We start from the raw sequence: 23437 nt of genomic DNA, 5'->3' as shown, positions 1-23437 counted from the left end.
CGGCCGGGTACTCATTTCACATCTGAGTACGGTGAGAGAATGTGAGTAAATCGCCTTTTTCAAGGACTCAACTATGCGCTGGTCCAAAGTGGGTGTGATTCCGCAAGATTCGCGGTAAAGTATCTTAAACATCAAGAAAGAAGAAACAAACAAACAAAGAACATTCAAGTCGCAATTCTGATCGTTAAAACTTAAAATATGATCTTTATCTGTTTCATCTCGACATAACATATATCGGAAGAGGGAGGTGATCTTTAGCGTAAGATTGTTATTGAGTCGAAGGCCAATAATTTGTAACATTTTCAAAGCATTATTAAATTCAATGGACAACGAGAATAGTCAGAAATCGGATTTTTTTTCTTGCGCCTGTTTTGACGAGTTGTCGGAAACTTGAATCTGAGGAATCTCGATAGCTCAGTTGGTAGAGCACAGCAAAAGAACCGGTTGAAATCGAGATATTATTTTCCTGACCCCGTCCCCTCCCTTTCTGACCGCCCAGCAGTGAATGGGTAGCTGGATCTGTTCATTTTGGCAGCAGGTTCTAATGGTGCTCACACTACTATGTTATGACGATCGACCCAATCAGCAAATTCTTTACCGCACTTTCTCTGTTTTGTCTGTTTTAGGATATTTTTTCAGTTATTTATCTGATATCAGTGCCTGAACCCTAATTTCTCACTCATGTTTTATATAGGCAAGTGAGTAACTGATAGTATTGTATAAAAGAGAAATGAGTTTAGTTCTACCACTAATATATCGCTCTATAGAAGATTCTGAAGAATATTTTTGTCTTCCTTCCCAGAGTACCACAGTCAAGGCGGGCCCATGAAAGTATCTGTTCCACACAATATTCCACTCACGGATCATTTGATAAAGGGGGGTCTTGAACTAGGATTGAAAATTAGTGACCCAAACGGAGAAAATATGGAAGGTTGCCAGCATTACTTTTAGTTTTTGTTCATTTAATCTATGTTTTTACATTATATTTCATCTAAACTAAAAATAACTGATATTCATTGAGTAATTGAGATAATGAACTTGAGATTTTATATAGAGCAATATCCACTAAACGTTATCAAAGCGCATTATAGATAGTCCTTAGCCATCAGCAGCACTTAACATTATCCAGGACATGACCTGTTATCCAATATTATATTTTTCCCCACGGGATACAACGCTGTTAATGGTCAGCTACTTATATTACACCTGAGTTCATTGAAAGAATGTGAGTAAAGAGCTTTTCAAAGGATTGAACTATGTGCCACTCAGAGCGGAACTCGAACCCAGGACCTTCCGACCCGAAGGCGAGTGTCAGATCACAAGACCACATAGACCGGATATAAAATGTTACAACGCTGTAAATAATAATTATGTTGTAAATGATGACGGTGATGATGATGATGATGACGACGACGACGACGACGATGATGATGATGATGATGATGATGATGATGATGATGATGATGATGACGGCGGTGATTAGAAGGAGGAGGACAATGAAGACGATGGGAGTGATGTTGGTCGTGGTGAAGACGGTGATGGTTTGATATCTGATTGGATGTCGAGCTGCAACTGAGCCGAAATGAATATAGCAGCTTCAAAAACGTAGAAAATATAAATATATAGTTCTTCCTCTTAAAAACAGATCGTGATAACAAGCGTCAACTGCAAAGCAGAGCCGCAAAATGAGCTAAAGGGGCTAAGTTTTTAGCTAAAGAAAAAACAACAACGGGGCTCGATCCCGGGGTAACAGTGCAATGCATTCTCCACCCAGCCACCTCATCCTCAGGAGCGTTTCAAAATGAAACCCTTCTCTTGCAAAATAAAAAAAACAACAATCGATTTAACCCAATGAATACATAGAATCTTGAAAGAAACTGGAGGGGCTGAATCCGAAATCGTCCTTGTTAAGTATTTTGTACTTTTTAGAAGCTATTTTAGTTTATCTTGTATATCTAAAATATCTTTTGTTCAGTTTACATCTTTAGCTAGTCTTGTAGTGAACATTACTATCTGCCCTCTCAGGCTTATCCCAAGTCCAATCAAACTCGTATCGTGGTGTACGTTGGAGCTCATCCCGGGGATACCTGCACCCAGTCATGGCCAGGTCTAATCTCCATGTTAAGATTAATTCTCACGTCACAAAGGTAGGAAGAAATAAAATCGCTTTAAAACGATTTTATGACGGAGTGAACATGGTTCAAAATAAGGGGGAAACTGGAAAAGATCAGAAATTAGATTTTTTAACATTTTATCTCATTTTTTTTTACACTAGAAGAAATAATGATACTCACTACTCACTCTCCATAAAAACGTATCCAAAGTTTCATATTTATTTTGACTATGAATTCAAATCTTGGCAACTAAATCAAAGCGACAAAAAAAAAAAAAAATATTTTGAGGCGATGGGCTCATTGTAGTCCACTAATACAAAATGCAATTTAATACAAATGAAGCAATTGGGTATTCTTTACCTACTTGTCTTGCTCCTCTTTTATCCTTGGGAAGCATATTACCTCAACAGCACCCAGTCATATTATCCCTCCTTGGCCTGGGTCTTGATCTCTTCCTGGGTCAGACCTAAGGTTTTGATTTCGCTTTCAACCTTCTTCTCGTGGTCTGCTAGTGTGACCTCTCTTCCTCTTGCCCTGCTTGCTTTATTCAAGTGCCTGCTTGGTGATATTGCAGGACTTCTCGTGCAACGGAAGACCAACCCATCATTACTTTCTCTTCTTGACCGGGGCCTCAATAGGCACTTGATTTGTTCTCTTTTAGACGTCGGAGTTTGGGTACTCTGTCAAACCATTTAATTAGAAGATATCTTGGGGGCATTTTTAAATTGTATAGTTGTCCATCGTGGACTTGAATACTTAGGATTTTCTTCATTTTTGAGTACAAACATTACCAAAGGAGACGGGCTTAAAATCTTTATTGACAGATACAGAACTAGCATAATGGAAAATTCTTTTACTAACAACTGTAAAACTTTGCAATCGGTATGAAACTAAAATATTCTACTTCTGTAGACAGATTCAAAATAATGATTGATAAAGAAATAATCAATTCCCGAAATAGTTATGATTCAAAGTTAAATACCTATGGCATTCAAAGTCAAAGGTCAATTGGCCTAAATAACCCGTTACATATCATGTATGATATGATATTATATTAATTAAGATTTGAAGCCTCTCGGAAGTAATGAATTAATATATAAATATGAATCAGATTCCCTTTATTGGCCATCAGAGGAAATATTTTGGGGACTATCTCGAGAGAAACCCTCAGAAAACATACTATCCAGGTGTAGTTGCAATGCCTTTCGCCTATCGGTAGTTTCGCTTCCTTTAGAGCAATGTGGCCAAAAGTGTCCAGGTTAACCCCTTTCGAAGTGTTTGCAACTTTTTGGTGTCAGATTCAGTTCTATCACAAAATATGCTTTACAAAAACCCAAGTCTTCCTCTTCTTCTTCTTCCTCCTCCTCCTCTTCTTCTTCTTCCTCCTCCTCCTCCTCTTCTTCTTCTTCTTCTTCTTCTTCTTCTTCTTCTTCTTCTTCTACTACTACTACTACTACTACTACTACTACTACTCCTACTACTACTACTACTACTACTACTACTACTGCTACTACTACTACCACTTTTTAAAAAATCGATTGACTCGGTCAACTAATTATGTATAGCCATCAATGTGCGTATCCAAGAGCAAAAGAGAAAAAAAATATAACACTTCCAGACACGCTGTAATGCATCTTTGACCAGTTAACTTACGTACTCTGGAGATAAAAACGTATTTATAAATTTAGCCAGAAAACTCGCCCTTCATATGACGTTCGATTTAAATGACCCTCATCTTGGAGCTCCTGAAGTCCCAGGTTTGAGAGTTTTTGCCAAGACGAAGGCCATTTAAATCGATCGATATTTGAAGGACGAGTTTTCTGGCCAAATCTTTAATCGGGTTTTTTCCAGAGTATGGCAGCTAACTGGTTAAAGGTCTCTTTAATAGATTATGCTTCTTACATTCAAGCTGATTATTTTCTTGCATTCTTATATAATTTTAAATTTTTTTTTACACTGTTTCATTCCGCCTATGAGACTATTCTATTTATCTTAAAGATTGTATTTGACATTAACAAGAAGGCCGTGGGAGTTCAGATGATCAATAACAACAAGAAGGTGACTGTCAAGGCCAAGAAGGAAATTATCATCTCATCCGGGGCCATAGGATCCCCACATCTACTCATGCTCAGCGGTGTTGGACCTAGAACTCAGTTGGAGAAATTTGGTGTAATGTATTTTTTCATCATGGTGATCCATCTGAATTGTCATACCTTGTATCGTTGTGACTATAATTTTATCAGTATCCGTAGTCGTTGTCGCGTACACGATTATCATCGTTGACATCATTATAATCACCACCATCATCGTCGTTGTCATAGTCGTCGTCATCGTCATCATCATTATCAAAATCATTATCCCCCCCCCCCCCCCCCACCTGCAGTTTCAACTGCAGCAATATAATCAATAGTATTATCATCATTAAAATAAAGACATAGACTTTTACCCTTTAAAAATAATTTCGAAATTTGAATAAAACTCGTCCTTTTATTAAAATTTTCTATAATTAGGCTATTGGTACGAGTATATTATTGTTTATTATTGACTTACAAAATCATTAAACATGTCTACAATATCGAATGGTCAAACTCATGGTCTACGGAACGTAGATATGGTATAATCTGTACTCTGTCAACAACAACAACAACAAAAAACAATAAAGAAAAAAAAGCACTAGTGCCGCATCACAAAATCAAACGGTATTTGTTCGCGCACCACTGCAACAATAGGGTACTTAGTTTCCTGCGTGTGGCAGAGAGAAACTAAAAAGTAGTCTATCTAATTAAGCATCAGTTAAATTACCAGATTAATTGTTTTCCATTACCGATATTCCCATTGTATGTAATTAATCAGATCCCAGTGGTAGCTGACCTTCCAGTGGGGAACAACCTTCACGATCACTTGTTCTTTGAGTATCAAATTGGCCTCAACACAACGCTCAGCGCTACAGAACAAATTCAGGATTCTTTATGGACTCGTATGCAACACAAGTTCTTTGGAAAAGGTGATCCAATTCGTACAATATATCGTATTATCCTTAATTTGACTGGTAATGTCGAAGGTGATTTTAGGGGGCAGTTATGCGACAATGAACGTTGTAACTTACCTAAAATTGGATTTTTTGCAACCCAAAATAAGGAGATTTGTCTGGACTTGAATCACAACGGCTCTTCTTTTATAGAAAAATTTAAAAATCATGAGCCAAATATTTTTTTTAAAACGATGTTTGCCAAAAAAAGACATAATTCCAAATCTTGATACAAGCAAGCATTGTTTTAAACCTTTTCCATCTCTGAAACTTATGATAAAGACCAAACTCTCCTCTAATATCAATTTAAAAAGTGTAAACTCCTTGAATTTTCATAAGTTTGCAGGAAATCATCAAATCATTTAGAAGACAGATAAATGTGTCGATACATATTTGGAAATCTGAACCATTGCTCAAAAATTGAAGCTACTTCCACCATATCAATTTTTGTTACAACGTTGCTCATTGCCTTTTTTTTCCTTTCAGTGGATCAAATCTTAATTATTTCCGAATTAACTTATTCACACTGTCTTTTTTTCTAACCTTCAGACGGAAATTCTTGGGTAGACGTCTAATCCGATTTCCTCGCCAATCTTTTTATTAATAAAAAAGACTTCGAAAACGATTGTGTGAAAAATTGGGATATTTCAATTTGGGGTTGTCTTTTTAGCAACGTCAGTGCGTTACATTACAAAGTTCATCGTTCTATTCTGACTTCTCACTCACTAATAGTAGGATTGTGGATCTTTTAAATTCAAATAGAGATGTATCCCTCCAGTTCCGATGACACTTTTATTGGGACACCTGCTATATAATCCTGCGATAAGCAGTAAATTCATAAGTAAAATAAGCATTGTTGCTCGGCCACACAACAAATATAAATGAAATACTAAACCTTATTGTATTACTGTTTTAAATAAAGGTGTTCTCAGTTCAAGCCACTATGTGGAGACCCAGATATTCGATTACACTGATGCCAAAAGTCGTCAAGCTGGGTGGCCCCCCTCGTGGATCTTTACCTTGCAGTTGGTGAGGGGGCTTGAGGCACACGGGAGGGCAAAGGTGTAAATCCCGGTCGACCGTCACGAGACCATCCCGGGTATCGAGCCAACGAGCCACATGAGCTGCTCGCCCCGGTGTGTGACTAAATTTGATCCAAACCCGGTGCCCGAATAGCAGCCCTATCCCGGGCGCCACACTATTGTCCTTATGTCGAGTCCCAAACAGTCCCGTCAATGGCGAAGCGGTCTGCCGCCTAGCCAAATAATACCGCGTTCGTGTCGCCCGGGTCGTCGGCACGTTCGAGAAAAAAGCAAACGTCCCATGCATCAATCGATTCGCGGCCTGCCGATTGGAAAATGCGACGGCGGGGATGGCGAACTGACGCGTATATTGTCCCTGAACGTCGAGAGCCAGAGTATGGCAAAAAATGAGCTTTTATCAAAGCTACTGGCCGTTCATTGCGTTGATATCCTCCTTTTACAGGAGACCCACCTTTATTCAGGCGCGCAATCTTCCCGATTCCAGATCCCAGGCTATACGGTGGTCCAACGCCAGGACACTTCGAGGCTCAAAGGAGGGGTTAGCGTTTACGCTAAAGAGCCATCGAAGGTAAGGGTCATTGAGAGCGTAACGGACAGCAATGGGGTGAACCGAATTTCCGTGGAAGTAGGTGGACTGTGTCTGCATAATATTTACAAACCACCTAGAGCGACTTGGACTACACCACCGGTACCGGTGGTCAGCCATCCTTCCATCTGTCTGGGAGACTTTAATAGCCACCATCACGAATGGGGCTACCGAGACTGCAACGAGGCAGGAAGACAACTCCGCTCATGGATGGACTGTAATGATCTACACCTAGTGTACGATCCTACAGCCAAGGGTACCTTCCGGGGTACCCGCCATAAGAAGGAGTATACTCCAGACCTCACCCTCGTAACGAAAGGCGCGAACGGTGAACCGTTGCAGGTGAAGCGGACAGTCCTCGGGGACTTTCCGCATAGCCAGCACAGGCCGGTTCTTGTCACAGCTGGGGTGACAATACCGAGGGTGCAGTCTCTCCCACTTTGCAGATGGAATTTCAGGAAGGCTGACTGGGAGGAATTCAGTTCCTATATCGAGCAGGTCTGCCCTGCCATTCCTCCCAAGTCCAAGAATATAACCAGATTTAGTAGGCTACTGGTTAAGAGCGCTCAACGCTCTATTCCACGGGGCAAACGGAAATTCTACACCCCTTGCTGGACAGCAGAGTCGGAAGAGCTGTACCGAGAGTACCAGCAGACCCAGTCCCAGGACACAGCCGATAGACTACTCCAGTCTCTGGCAGAGGGAAGGAAGCAACGGTGGCAGGAGACCGTGGAAAGTCTCGACTTTACACACTCCAGCCGCCACGCTTGGCGTTTGATAAAGAAATTGGACCCAGATCGGAATTTCGCGAAGGCTGCACCGGAATGCGAGGCAGACACAATTGCCAAGAATATTAAGAACCGTAGCAAGCGGGTCCCTAATCAGGCTTTTGAGCGCGGTGTCCGCAAGGCGTACCGTACGATTTTGGACTCGCTACCTGCGGAGGAGTCGGACTGGACGGCCCCGTTCAGTCCCCGAGAAGTGGGTGCAGCCATTAGCGAAGTGAAGAACGGCAAAGCAGCTGGGATAGATGGTGTATATCCCGATATGGTGACGCATCTGGGCCCCAGGGCACGGGCCTGGCTAGCAGAGGCAATGTCTGACATCCTTGCAAACGGAAAGCTTCCACAAGTGTGGAAGCATGCGAAGATAGTTGCCATCCTGAAGCCAGGGAAGCCGGCGAAGGAGGCAGACAGTTACAGACCCATATCGCTGCTGAGCTGTCTTTACAAACTGTTGGAGCGTGTTCTATTAAACCGATGGGGGCCGGTCCTAGACGCTGCCCTGCCACCTGAGCAGGCAGGCTTCAGGGAAGGGAGGTGCACCACGGAGCAGGTCATTGCCCTTACAGAGCATATTGAGCACGGGTTCGAGAGAAAACAGCAAACAGGTGCTGTGTTTATAGACCTATCAGCGGCGTACGATACGGTCTGGTGCGATGGGTTAATGCTCAAACTTGCAAAAATCATAAGGTGCAAAAAGACCTTGAAGTTGTTCTCTTCGATCTTAGGGGAAAGGCAATTCCACGTCGCGCTGGGAGACGCCACGAGCAAAGTTAGGAAATTGAAGAATGGGGTCCCTCAGGGGTCGGTACTTGCGCCAATGTTGTTTAACGTTTACATTAGCGATATGCCGAACACTTCCTCCCTGAGGCTGGGATACGCAGACGACTGGGCACTCGTTACTCAGAGTAAAGTGTGGACCCGTCTCGAGAGCGTACTCAGCGAGGACGTCACCAGACTCAAATCCTACTTCGACAAGTGGTACCTGAAGATGAACACTTCAAAAACCGTGGCCACTGCATTTCACTTATGCAGTGGTTGGCACACCCGTAAACTGAATGTCCTAGTCGGGGACCAGCCACTCCCATATGAGCCGCGTCCAAAATACCTAGGGGTGACGCTGGATCGCAGCCTTACCTATCGGGTTCATCTCGAAGGGGTTGCCCGGAAGATAGAGAAGCGGAATAGTCTTCTGAGGAAGCTGGCGGGATCGACTTGGGGCGCTAGCCAAGCGCTCCTGAGAACATCCGCCCTGGCACTATGCTATTCCACCGCGGAGTATTGCGCTCCAGTGTGGGGTAGAAGCAGAAACGTTGAGAAGGTGGATGTAAAACTTCGCAAGTCGATGCACATAGTGTCGGGAACGCTAGCAACAACCCCTAGAGAATGGGGCCCGGTGATGGCAGCGATCCAGCCCCCCGATGTCCGGAGGGAGACCATTACGGGAAACTGGCTGAGTAAGATCAAAGAGAGAGGGAATGGGGATACCCCTCTCATGCGCATAATGAACGGTGCCCCCGTTTCGAGCCGAAATAAGTCCCGGCAACCCTTGTACGCAGAATCCCTGACTACGGACAGAGCTGCACATACGAGATGGAAGTCGGTTTGGACGAATTCAATCCCTCGTGGGGGCGGGGACCTACACTCCTCTAAGCTTGGTGAGAAGTTGCCAGGCTTTGATACCAGTAAGAGGAGACACTGGGTAGCTGCGAATCGGCTTCGGTCGAGGAGCTGCCTAACGGCCGGTGCGTTACATCAGTGGGGTCTAACTTCCTGTCCTTTATGTCCACGCTGTGGGCAAGAACCCGAAACGGCAGAGCATCTAGTCGAAAGGTGTGTTGTGACGATGCTACCGGGCGGGTTCGCGACGGTGCACGAATGCGGACCGGACTTTGCTGATTGGGTCGATCGTCATAACATAATAGTGTGAACCATAAGAAGCAGCTGGGTGGCCAGATCTTTAAATTATGTTCCATCAAACGCCTTGGACTTTGAAAAACTTGGCAGGTTTTGGGTATTCAAAAGAGGTAAGGTAAATTATGTTTTGCTAAGAATCGTATTTCATTGTTTTTAACTGAAAAACTAAATAAAAAATAAATGGTAAAATAAAATAAAATGAATAAAGTTGCCTTCATACATTTTCAAGAGGAAGATTTTCTTAACGGTATATTCCAACGAAAGAATGGAATAATACAGTGTAGCGCCGCAAAATGGGCAAGGTGACGTTCAAGGCCATAAAGCTCGACACGAATTCTAACTCGGTACCTGCTGGTTACGAAGCAAAGACTATAATATTGCTGTGCCACAGTAGATTCTCCCGTGACAAATTGTAATATCTATTTTTAACGAAAATAGGATTCGGGATCAACATTGTTCCGTATAGCCATGGTAAATGTTTTATCATCCAGCACAGAACTACTGGCAAATCTAAAAATTCTAAAACTATTTTCCACAGATTGACATACGAGTAACTTGCGAATCTTTCTTATGTTAAGGGTTAATTACAATTCCCGTTAATTCAAATGGTTATTTAGAATATCTGATGAGTGTAACCATGAGTCCTTTTTAGCTATCATTGCGAGTTTAGGTCTAATTGATTCAACACAATTCAAGCACATCCGCAACAAAAGAGGATGACGTCATTTTGAATATCTCTATCAGGGATTCAGTGATGTCACTATTAAACAAAGAGTTACTTCCCTTATTAATCTTTAATTAAGATTATCATTTTGTCTATTTCATTTGCATTATTTATATTATTTACTAATTTTTAATTTTCTGATGTGGTCTTCATACATTATAATATCTTATCATAAGATTAGATAAAGTAGACGGTAGCTGTAGGTACGTGATCTGAAAGCACATAAATAGTGTCAGCGTCCTTTTACTCGTGAGAGTTGCTACGCAGAAACAGTGTCTACATTTGCTAGGGCATTAGGCTATGATCGGTCTATGTACGTTGAATCCCCCCCCCCCCCCCCCCCCCCCCCCCCACAAAAAAAGTTTAATTTTAGAAGCAATGGCTCAACATTCAACTTGTGAATTACGTGTGTTGTTTTTCTCTAATTTCTATTAGAATAGTAGGATGGCAAGGCTTCAGCAATTCATTTGATATTATTTCAGGTATTACTCAACATTCAATATTCTTTCCTGCAAATAATAATATGACAAAAATTTGACAGTTTCTTATGTCTGCCAGAAAAGTTTTACTTCATAAACATTAGACTGCATTGTGTTCTTGACTATTTTGACAATTTGGGGGTCATTTTAATTTATAGATATGTCTCTGTGAAATTGAGGTTTTATGGCCAAAATGAAAAATTTGTTTTGTCATTGCACGGCATTTTTTGTATAGCCTTCTTATGCTTTACGATCTAAGATTATGAAATTATTAAAGACCAAAAAAAAAAAAAAAAAAGAACAAAATGCGATAACAAAACCAAAACCAAAACAAATTCTACAATTGGAATCGATAGATACGTGACGCTCACATTGCCCACGATAATGAATATTTTACAGACCTTGCAAGAGTCGGAACATAGAAATAAACAAGTGGACATGTTTGCTTGTGAGGCGTCCCTTTTGAGACCCGAAAGTCGTGGAACAGTTACCCTGAAATCAAATGACCCATTCGATTACCCTCTCTTGGATCCAAATTACCTTCAGAGGCAGGAGGATGTGGACCAATTGGTTCGAGGTGAGATCTGATTCTTTATAAATCGACACTTTGCCCGATATAATATATATATATATATATATATATATATATATATATATATATATATATATATATATATATATGTATGTATATATATATATATATATATATATATATATATATATATATATATATGTGTGTGTGTGTGTGTGTGTGTGTGTGTGTTATCCTCACTTCATTTGGTTATTTCCTCCTACAACGCTTTTCATCCATCAGTTGGTATTTTGATGGAATCTTCAGGGAGGTATTCTGTATAGTCCGGGGGGAATTCTGTTGTGTTCAGTAAGGGACAGGAAAGTAATTGTGCGGTTTTGCGGTCTCGCCGAGTGATCTGTACGTCGAATTCATATTACTTTTTTTTTTCTATTTCTCTCAGATTTTGACAACACTTTGCGTCCATTGTTGATATATTTGTTTTGCATTACTATATACATATATTTTTATGTCTAATATTAGCGATGTCTTAGCAAAACGCCATCAGAAGTCAGAGTTATTTAGTTATTGTTGTCCACCCGAAATATATCTAGATAAAGATATGCAAGTCGACATCATTTGATGGAAATGCTTGAAATATTGATTTTTTAAATGTATTTTTTTAATGTTTATTTTCTTTAACCCAGGTATTCGGTATTGCCAGCGGTATATGACCGCTCCAAGTATGCAAAAAATCGGAGCTGTTCCTGCCGACAGCCCCAATAAATTCTGTAGCCAGTACAAATACGATAGTGACGATTACTGGGCCTGTTTGATACGACAACGAATCCACACAATCTATCACCCTGTGGGGACCTGTAAGATGGGGGCTAGAGGAGACAAGTCAGCTGTCGTTGACTACACTCTAAGGTAGGTTCTTTGATTTTACACAATCATGATCAAAAAACAAATTACATGAGATCTCATCTGCTTTATCGCCATCACTTTTGGCGACTGCACACGAAAGAGTCACATATTTCTTATGCACTGCCTGTATTTTGAGACGGTTTGAAGTTGAAATGGCGATGAGCAAGGGTTACCTGCGTTCGTTTGCTTCTATTCAATTTGGCTTTCAGAATCGCTACTTCTTTCGAGTTAGTTAAATGCAATTTTAGATGTATCTCGGTTTTCTTGTTTTAATTGTATGATTTATAGCAGTTATAGATCAAGTATTCTTTCATCGGTTCTTGACTGGCCGTCAATTAATTTTTTTTTCTCAACAATATTCAATAAAAACTTAACTCGATTGCCTCAAATCTATGATAGTCTCTTTTGAGTTCATGTTTGGGCAATCATATAGCACTCTGGAACATGTCAGACACTTCAGCGGCTTCAACACAAGGTTGATTGATAAGGCAGGATCTTTCTAAACTGATTGTTTGGACAAATATTTTCTTTGGCATGTCTATTGAATTTTGAGTTTCATGGGGGTTTTTTTACGCTGACCGGTGCATCATCGGAATTGTTATAATTAACCTTGGCAGTTTCAAACCTACGTCGTTCTAGACATAGAGAATGCGGTCACACTCGCTTGATCATAAAATGAGCCCGATAAATTCACAAAACGACTAACAGTATAGATTCGTACCCCAGCGATAGGGATTATTGCTAATCAGAGGAGATACGTATATTATAATGATGGTTTGTCTTAGATAACGGCAAAGCTAGGCAAAATCTACCTTTTTTCACGTTATATCTCTTTACAAATAATGCTCTAATTTGTCCGAACTAAACTAGCCATTTAGAGTCATAAGGATGCAAGAAATTTGACTTTATCTCGATTTCCTTAGTGTGGAATGTGCAGTAACAATATCCTGCAACCCTTTACATAGGACGTAGTCTTACTTTTTACCCAAGTCAACCTATACAAACTCATTCACTGGTCGGTGACTTGATGATTTAAGCTGAGTTCGTAGCCGGTCATTTTGCTTAGCAATGGGTGACAGGATGTGGTCGGTCATTACGAGAAGAACTACTCTTTAAATAGTTATTATATTTATGATTTCAAATCATGGACTTTTTTAGTGACATCGATCGGTCAATAGTTTCAATAATTCCAATGAATATTATTTGTGAATTTATCCAAGTAATGTCCCTATGAATTTTATTTCAGAGTTCAAGGAGTAAGTGGCTTGCGTGTAGCAGATGGTTCTATAATGCCCGCGATTGTATCTGGAAATACCAACACACCAATTATTATGATAGGGGAAAAAGCAGCCCATATGATAAAGACGGGTGCATAACATTGTGATGTGTTTTTATACGAATTGCGATGATGTCCATGTGTATTTATTCAAATTGCCATAATATATATAATTTATTTGGGTACACAAGGATTTGGATTACCCATTAAATAATTGGCTTTTTTTTTGTTCTTGTTCTTATTTTTATAATTTTCGTCTTTGCGTGAGTAAGTTTTACCCACATGAGCGCACGGCCATTTCACTGAGAAAATAAACAAGTTTACTGTCATGCCAGGGAGGGATAATTAAAATTACATCATAAATGTGCATACAAAACAAAAAATGCTTAATGGTGATTATAGTAGCAGTCGTGTGAGAGGCAGTTGTAATAAGAGTGATAGTAATAGATGATGGTGACACGACGATGATAATGATGATGATGATGATGATGTTGATGATGATGATGATGATGATGATGATGGTGATGATTGTCACAGTAAAGATTGTTCACAATTTTCTTATTAAATTTTATTTTATTAAGAACTGAATTCATCTCACTCCAGTTATATTTCGGTAGGCTTAGATAAACTTTACCTTCTAATATTAGATCGTCTTTCCTTTTATAGCCTTCCCTCGAATTAATTTCTAATTAGTGAATACTTTTCGTTCTACATTCTGTCACGTAGCCACTTATTATAAAAGCTGATAGGTCTAACATTCGACACTCACTTTCTCTCCACAATCTATGCCGGACGGCCAGTCACTCTATTCCTATATATATATACTGGAAGATTTTTATCTTTTGGGACTTTGTAGATATTATATCTACACCATTAAGACGCCGGAGCTTTTAACTTTGATTGTATAATCTTCAAGGATCAAACCCAAGCCCGCTGTACTACACTATAACCTCTTACCAATTGCCTGGAAGTGGAATTTTACGAGTCCAATCCTGTTATCAGAGGAATAGATCATCCAAGCCCATCAACTGCCTGGAAACGTAAACTTACGAACCTGAGATATTATCATAAGTTACGTAAAATATTCATATCTCTATTTGTAACTGCCACGATCACTGTTTATCTCTTTTAATTAAATTTCATCATTATTTTTATTTCATTGTAAACAAATCGTTAATTGTTTTTCATTTATAGTAACTAGTAAATTCTGGGGCCTCATTCTACATATATCTTTATGCATAGTCGAGTAGCTCTTTACTCACTTGAGACCATGACATTTTGGAGGGGACACATATAAAGAATTGAATTTATTTAGTTACTTATATCTATTTCATCTAACTTTAAAGTTTAAATTGTAAAACTCTTAATTGCCCCACTTTATCATATTTTAATTGAACTCCCTATTTACAGGATTAATTTTTTTTCTTTTTCATTTCTTCATTTAAATGGAATAGCAATTTATCCATTCATTCTTTCATTCAAATTGAATAGCATTTTATTGATTCATTCCTTCATTCATTTATTCATTTATAAATTATTCATTCATTCATTGTTCATTCATTTATTTATTCATTCATTCATTCATTCATCCATTCATCCATTCATCCGTTTATTCACTCATTTATCCAATCATTCATACATTTATTCCTCCCTTCATTCTTTCATTCATACATTATCCATTCATTCATTCATCTATTCACTCAGTTTTTCATTCATTCATTCATTCCTTGTCCACTTTGTTATTATATCACTCATTTCATTTTGTTGTTTGCCTCATTCATGAATTGTTTTCAATATGTTTACATTCCATAACGATTCATTCACCTATCATCCAATCACTCAGTGTTGTGAACACATTTTGTAACTATTGTAAATCTTACGATATTTTATTGTTTTGTATTTCAGACATCACTGTTAAACACTCTTCAATGCCTAATTACAATTGTTGAACAACCATTGAACAAGAGAGAGGTCCCAGCCACGAACTGAGTTGGTAGATATATCCTTCATTATTCCCTTTTACATGAGTTGGGCATCACATAGTAACTATAGACATCGTGATTTGTTTTGCATAGTGATTTGTTTTAAATGCATTTTTGGCATACTACTGTTACCGAAAACCACTTATATATTATGTTCTGAAAAGTGAGTCTTTAAAAACTAAATAATAATAAAAGGAGTCTACTAGCCGTCGTGTTATATTTAGTGATAGATAACTTGGGATTATTTTGGCATCCTATTATTGTTATCACACTCTAGTACATTAGCGTCATTGCGAATAATTGTACACAAACTAACGACGAGTCACACACATTGGTGATACATTTTTCGTAGTAACATAGTTTAGAGTACACGCGATTGACACATTGTTATTGACACAAGTCATAATAACTCCGCATTGTATTGACACATTGCTTTATAAGATATAACGATAAAAGGCATCAAATTCAACATACATAATAAGTTGAAATAAGAGAGAGAGATTTCTAAAAATAGAACAGTTCATTCCAGTAAGTGTAAATAAATAAAACAGTCAGTAACAGTATCCTGTCAATATAATATATATAAAATATCGTAACTAATTTATTACAACATGGAAGCATATAAAAGATACTTAAGTCTCGCAAAGGACTTAGAAATACCCCAGGAAAGAATATTTTCATGGTGCGAAGAGAAAGTAAAAGAAGAAAAAGAACATGAAGAAAGAATTCGTAGAGAAGAGAATGAAGAAAGAATTCGTAGAGAAGAAAATGAAGAAAGAATTCGTAGAGAAGAAAATGAAGAAAGAATTCGTAGAGAAGAAAATGAAGAAAGAATTCGTAAAGAAGAAAAAGAACACGAAGAAAGAATTCGTAGAGAAGAAAAAGAACACGAAGAAAGAATACGTAGAGAAGAACGAGAAGAAAGAGTCCAAGAAAGGGAACTAAAAAGACAAATAGCATTAGCAGAAGAAGAAACCAAAAGGACCCAAATGATGCTGGAAATTGAAAAAACAAAAACCGGTCATGAAAAAAAACATAATAATAGTGATGAATTTTTCGTGAAACTTCCACGCATGCCAATATACGATGAACGATCAGACTGTTTAGAATCCTTCTTACACCGATTCGAAGTTCAGGCTAAAGGTTATCGTTGGCCAGAAAGCAAATGGGCCACAGCCTTGATTAACTGCTTATCTGGAGAACCGCTAAAAGTTTTCTATACCTTAACAACTGAAGATGCAGATGACTATGGAAAAATTAAAGACGCTCTACTAAAAAGATTTAGATTAACGGAAGATGGTTACCAGGAAAGGTTTCACACTGCAAAACCGGAAAGTGGAGAAGACTTTAATACATTCGTGAACCGAATTACTCAATTTCTAAATCGGTGGCTTGAGTTGGCAAACGTAAAACAAGACGACTTTGCAGGCCTTTACTATCTCACGCTGAAGAATCGAATCTATCAAGCTTGCAACCCAGATTTAGTCGCATTCTTTAAAGAGAGAAAGCCAGAAAACTTGGACAAATTAAAAATCTACGCAGAAAACTTTAACAGCGCACATCCATTGACACCCCTTAGCAGAACATTGAAGGAACCATACTACGCTGCCGCTGCTCAGAGTCCAGGTACACCTAAAGTTCAGTACTCAAATAGAACGAGCCGATCAATCACTCGGAACACGCAAGTGAAACAGGAGGATCATAGTAACAAACCATGGAACAAACAGTTCAATAGAGACCATAGCCGACCCTATCAAAACAAAACAAGAAATAGCACTGACAATAATACTGAGTATAAGAAAACCAACAAACCTATAATTAAATGTCAATATTGTGGAATGAAAGGCCACACAGCAGACAAATGTTACAAAATCGTGGGATATCCAAAAGAAACTGCAAATGCATCACTCCAAACAGGTGTAAATAATCAGACACGAGTAATGTCAGGAGAAAATATAAATGTGTATTGCGTGAAAGGTATGTCACTTTTAACACAAACTCACAAATCAGGATCGCTATTTTTTTGTGAAGGCAAAGCTAATGGAACTGATTGCAAAATATTGAGAGACACAGGATGCAGTACAGTAGGAATAAAAGCATCTTTGATCAATGACGAAGACAAAACTGGAAAAACGGTACAATGCATCACATTCAGTGGCACAGTCGAAACCTTTGAAACAGCTAACGTGTACATAGAAACCCCATACTATACAGGAATAGTGGAATGCTGTATACTTCCCAACCCCGTCGCTGATGTTATTGTTGGCAATATAAAAGGTCTTAAAGACAACCCAACAGATGTAAAAGAATGGTCATTAACCCAAGAAACAGCTTGTCTAGCAGAAACAAGAAAGATGACTAAGACAACAGAGAAGCCAATGACTATTTCTCTAGAACCACAACAATTTGACAGGAACAGGTTCATTGAAGAACAGAAAAAGGACCCGACTTTAACTTCATATTTCAATATCGCAAACAAAGGGACGAAATCAAAAGTTGAATACATCATTGAAAAAGATATTCTGTTCAGGTTACATAGGAAAAGAAACAAAATAGCTAAACAACTGGTCACGCCGAGTATTTACAGAAACAAAATCCTTGGAATAGCGCACGATTCAATAACTTCTGGACATCTTGGGAGCTCTTCCACATTGAAGAGAATATCCGAGAATTTCACATGGCCTGGAATTACTAAAGACGTCCGAGAATATGTGAAATCTTGTGACACATGCCAAAGAAGAGTCGCAAAAGGCAGAATACCGAGATTGCCATTAGAGACAACCCCAGTTATTGAAAAAGTTTTTCAAAAAGTTGCAATTGACATTATAGGCCCTTTAACAAAATCAGATAGAAACCATACACACATACTAACACTAGTCGATTACGCAACCAGGTGGCCAGAAGCGATAGCATTGAAATCAACTACATCGGATCACATAGCTGAAGCATTGATGACAATTTTTACTAGAATAGGCATACCAAATGAGATACTGTCGGACAATGGACCCCAATTTACATCACATATGATGCATGAAACCATGAAACTCATGGGAATCCAACACTCATTCACAACTCCCTACCACCCCCAAGCAAATGGTCTTTGTGAAAGATTTAATGGCACTCTAAAGAATATGTTAAGAAAAGTGTCAGCAGAAAAACCAGATGATTGGGACAGATACTTACCAGCAATCCTATTTGCATATAGAGAAATACCCCAAGAATCTACAGGCTACTCCCCATTTGAGTTGATGTATGGACGATCACCTCGCGGCCCGATCAATATAGTAGCCGACATTTGTAAAGGGAATGAGGAGGACAATAACGAAATTATGTTTGCTTACGAATATGTAAGAAACCTGAAAGACAGAATAGAGGACACATGTAAGCTAGCACAGGAATCCGTCACTAAAAAAGCAGAGAAATACAAGGAATACTCCGATCGAAAAAGCAAGTCAAGAAAATTTGAGATTGGTGACAAAGTACTAATACTCTTACCCGATGACTCAAGTAAACTTTTAGCTACATGGAAAGGACCATTCAAGGTATTAGCAGTACGATCTGGTGTTAATTACGAGATTCAAATTAACAACACAACAAAGACATTCCATGCAAATATGCTAAAAAAATATTTTGATAGAGACACAGTGTCGCAACCCATGTTTACTAATATCGAAGCTTCAAATGCAGGATTGATCATACCGTTGGTCATGGGACACAGACACCCGAGACAGAAAAACAAACAAAAATCGCACAATTGCAACCACCTAAGACAAAAAAAAAAGAAGTACGCAAAGTACTTGGGCTCCTAAATTTTTACAGGAAATACATTTACAACTTCGCGCACATCGCGACACCGCTAACAAATCTGACAAAGAATGGGTCACCGAACAAAATTGTTTGGACAGAAGTGTGTCAGAATAGCTTTAACCAATTAAAGGCATTACTCTGTTCAGAACCAATTCTTAAATTACCCGACATATCAAAAGAATTTGTTGTAAGAACTGACGCGTCTGATAAGGGCATCGCAGGTGTACTATTACAGGAACATGAGGAACTCTAATGCCTTGCTTATATGCAAGCAGAAAATTATTGGACAGAGAATCACGATACTCTGTAATAGAGCGTGAAGGACTGGCCATCGTCTTTGCTTTAAAGACATTCAGCAGATATCTACTGCTAAAAGAGTTTGTGGTCGAAACGGACCATAAACCACTCACGTACATAAGAAATAACAAAATGAATAATAGTAGAGTACTAAGGTGGAGTCTATTTTTGCAAAATTACACTTTCAGTATCTCTCACATACCAGGTTGTGAAAATATTCACGCCGACCTACTTTCTCGATTAGTGTAATGACGTGAGAAGGGTATAACTTAACCTCCCATGCATACTGTTAGTTACCTCGCAAATTATGCCAAATCAGAACACACAAATTCGATAATTTTATTTGTAAACATGATGACCCAACTTAATGTAACATTGAGTATTGTTTGGATATATATACCATACCCATTGATGATTTGGGGAATCTTCTCTTTATCTATCATTGTTATGAATTTTCACTCATTTATGATTAATAATTGAAATGTCAATATTCCATTTACATTTTCATTCATTTCATTCAGTAAATTACCTTCATATCATCGACTTAAATCATGCTTCATTGCCATCACTATTGTTTATCACAATGATTTGTAATCACATTGCCATCATGTCGTTCATCACAATGATTTGTAATCACAATCTTTCATTGTTATTGTCGCCCATTCATATACCTACGTTAATATAAACATTTCCATGTCTAGTTAATAAATAATTTAATTGTAGCACAAATCATAACAATGGATTAATGCTAGAGTATCATGATAGTAAATTTACTTCCGTTTGTAAAATCTATCTTTCCCATAATGGTTAAAGAGTATATTTTAAACGTGGGTGGGGGGTGTCACAGTAAAGATTGTTCACAATTTTCTTATTAAATTTTATTTTATTAAGAACTGAATTCATCTCACTCCAGTTATATTTCGGTAGGCTTAGATAAACTTTACCTTCTAATATTAGATCGTCTTTCCTTTTATAGCCTTCCCTCGAATTAATTTCTAATTAGTGAATACTTTTCGTTCTACATTCTGTCACGTAGCCACTTATTATAAAAGCTGATAGGTCTAACATTCGACACTCACTTTCTCTCCACAATCTATGCCGGACGGCCAGTCACTCTATTCCTATATATATACTGGAAGATTTTTATCTTTTGGGACTTTGTAGATATTATATCTACACCATTAAGAAGCCGGAGCTTTTAACTTTGATTGTATAATCTTCAAGGATCAAACCCAAGCCCGCTGTACTACACTATAACCTCTTACCAATTGCCTGGAAGTGGAATTTTACGAGTCCAATCCTGTTATCAGAGGAATAGATCATCCAAGCCCATCAACTGCCTGGAAACGTAAACTTACGAACCTGAGATATTATCATAAGTTACGTAAAATATTCATATCTCTATTTGTAACTGCCACGATCACTGTTTATCTCTTTTAATTAAATTTCATCATTATTTTTATTTCATTGTAAACAAATCGTTAATTGTTTTTCATTTATAGTAACTAGTAAATTCTGGGGCCTCATTCTACATATATCTTTATGCATAGTCGAGTAGCTCTTTACTCACTTGAGACCATGACAATGATGATGATTATAATTGAGGTGGTGCTGCTGCTGGCAGGGCTGGTGGTGGTGGGGTGATGATAAGAAGGAGAACAGCGGCAGTGGTGATTATGGCAGCTTTGGTGACAGGGTAGTAGCAATGGTTGTGATTGTAAAAGTTGCTCTTTGTAAAGACTTGGCGATAATATATCGAAAATAATTGATAATTTCTAAACAATTAAGTTGTCAATAATCATTACTTGTACAAAGTGTGAGAGAAAAATTGTTTTTCGGATATGACGTAATGCATTACACATCATTGTCTCAAGATTGTATACTTAGGATATTATAATTTTACCTTGTAAGAGAAATAAACCTAAAATATTATAAAATAATTCATTGAACTGATTTTTGTTTCTTTTCAATACACAGGAACACTTGACCTTTTTATCGATTATTTTCAGGAGAAAAAAAAACAAGCCCTAGAGTCAAAGTGTTCATGAAGTTCACCTTTGTCCATGTCGCATGAAATACACAAATACAATTGCCTGCTACCTTTTCGATATAAAGATTTTTTTAATCGCAACTTTCTTTCCGTTAGATCTGAACAAGATCCATAATGTAAAATAATTCAAGCGACAATGAGCAATGTCTGTGATAAAAAGGCAACTATTAATAAAGGTGAACATTTATAATTCACGTCTCCAGATTATCACCTTATTGGATGAGCTTTCCAATGCTTTACCCATGCCTCAACCAGCATTTCTTTTCAGACTGTATAGTGTTTGTTTATTTATATTTAAAGGTTTTTTGGCGCTTGCGACATATTTATCGTTTATATCGTTCAACTCCAGTAAAATGAAGGAAAATGGGGGAAAAAAAAGAAATTTAGATTCGAAATTAAAAACACACAAGAAAAGTAAGACAACGGGAAATTGTACAAATAGAGAACAGATGAAGATTCCAAGAGCATACTATCACTGTGTATAGTTTGAGATCACCTAACAGTTTTACCCAGAGACAAGCATATGATCCCACTGAGTGGAACACACTCAAATACTTACATTATGCATTCAAAATGCCATATATAACAATACATAACAGAGAGACGATTTACAAGGAAAACAATGTCATATTCCAAAATGTTAACTATACATTTGACTGTTTTCCTCTCAGCCAAGGAGTAAAGCATGGGAATGGGCAAAACCAAGTAATCTCATTCCAAGAAAAAGACAAAAAGCAAGTTGGAAAATATATAGAGAGGTATAGAAGACACAGTAAGCTACCTCCCTGCCCACTATGGGAGGTCAGGAACCCCACTCAGCAGACTGTATAAGTTGCCCCTGCCAAGCGTCCATTTTGTATAACCCAATGCTTAACTTCTCTTATCAATATCATGGGTTGAGAAGTTTTAGAAAAATTAGGCGAAAAAGAAGAGTGAAAAGTTAGGGACAAGTTTGCATAGGAGTCCCTTTCAAAAAGTGAAATAATTTTATATTGATTCTTTAGCGCATTCCAAATGTTTATGACATTAGATCGACATGCACGTATTGGCTGGTCTGATTACCCAATTCATTGTGGGCTCATTGTTGTAATGGAAATCTCATAAAATGACGCAAAATATTTTTCATTACAACAATGTTAAACTAGGCCCATAATTGGGTTCGGATGTCAGACCTGCATAATATATGCACACGTCGAATTAGATGGTGAAATATCCCCAATTATTGACTTGTTTGTGTGAAAATAATGAATAACTAATTGTTTGAATAAAGAAACATATCCGTAAATATAGAAAACAATTAAATATATAAATGCATACTGTACAAATGACAAAAACCAACCAATCAATAATGAAAGTACGCTATTTGACGACAAAAGTACATACATATAATTATATCCATATTGGCAGATATCATAATATGATTAGAAATGATAATAAAATATATTTTTGAATTAGATGGCATACAAAAGTATTGATCATACTTTCCTTGATATGGCATAATATTTGAACAAATTAGACATTTACCAGACATTTAACAATAAAACTCAAATAATCATTCATCACCTGCCTACTCTATAGCATTCATGATGATGACGATGATGAGGGTGATGACGTCGACCATTACGATGATAATGACCATAGTGATGGCGATGATGATAATAATGATATGGATAGATATGCTAATGATGACGATAATGACAACGACGACTATGATGATGGTGATGATGATGATGATGATAATAATAATAATGATGGTGATGGTCAAGATGATGATGATGGTGTATGAGTGAATTACACAAATCCCGCCATCTGTTTCTTCTTTCCTTTCTCTCTCTTTTCCATGACTTATCGTTCCCTTGATCATTGTTATAGACATTTAGATTGCCACGCTTATCTTCCACCATGGACTTTCAA

The 23437-nt window shown here is 38.0% G+C and overlaps 3 protein-coding genes across 3 annotated transcripts in view; all 3 read left to right on the top strand.

The window, feature by feature from the left end:
* The window catches only part of LOC144968448 (glucose dehydrogenase [FAD, quinone]-like), a 6092-nt gene extending 3699 nt beyond the window's left edge, over window positions 1-2393 (top strand). The window contains exon 4 of the mRNA XM_078906825.1: window positions 803-2393. Coding sequence (XP_078762951.1) covers window positions 803-951 — 149 coding nt within the window. The 3' untranslated portion in view covers window positions 952-2393. The remainder of the gene's footprint in view (window positions 1-802) is intronic.
* An 8664-nt stretch (window positions 2394-11057) lies between these two features.
* Window positions 11058-12321, top strand: LOC144969347 (glucose dehydrogenase [FAD, quinone]-like). The gene is made up of 2 exons (XM_078908456.1): window positions 11058-11250; window positions 11892-12321. The coding sequence occupies exons 1-2, from the start codon at window positions 11058-11060 to the stop codon at window positions 12116-12118; spliced, it is 420 nt and encodes a 139-aa protein (XP_078764582.1). The 3' UTR covers window positions 12119-12321.
* LOC144968446 (uncharacterized) lies at window positions 12027-22048 on the top strand. The gene is made up of 2 exons (XM_078906822.1): window positions 12027-12114; window positions 13358-22048. Exon 2 carries the CDS (start codon window positions 15981-15983, stop codon window positions 19176-19178), a length of 3198 nt encoding a protein of 1065 aa, XP_078762948.1. The 5' UTR covers window positions 12027-12114; window positions 13358-15980; the 3' UTR covers window positions 19179-22048.
* The last annotated feature ends 1389 nt before the right edge of the window (window positions 22049-23437 follow it).

The sequence above is a fragment of the Berghia stephanieae genome, chromosome 3, assembly GCF_034508935.2.
Source record: "Berghia stephanieae isolate SIO BIC M18660-M18661 chromosome 3, UCSD_Bste_1.3, whole genome shotgun sequence".
NCBI lineage: Eukaryota > Metazoa > Mollusca > Gastropoda > Nudibranchia > Aeolidiidae > Berghia > Berghia stephanieae.
The sequence above is the reverse complement of the archived record's forward strand: the minus strand, read 5'-3'. Positions and strand labels throughout refer to the sequence as shown.

Coding starts and splice junctions, on each gene's coding strand:
- LOC144969347 (XM_078908456.1), top strand. CDS start 11,058: ATGAATATTTTACAGACCTTGCAAGAGTCGGAACATAGAAATAAACAA. Junction 11,251..11,891: donor TGTGGACCAATTGGTTCGAG/GTGAGATCTGAT, acceptor TCTTTAACCCAG/GTATTCGGTATTGCCAGCGG.
- LOC144968446 (XM_078906822.1), top strand. CDS start 15,981: ATGGAAGCATATAAAAGATACTTAAGTCTCGCAAAGGACTTAGAAATA.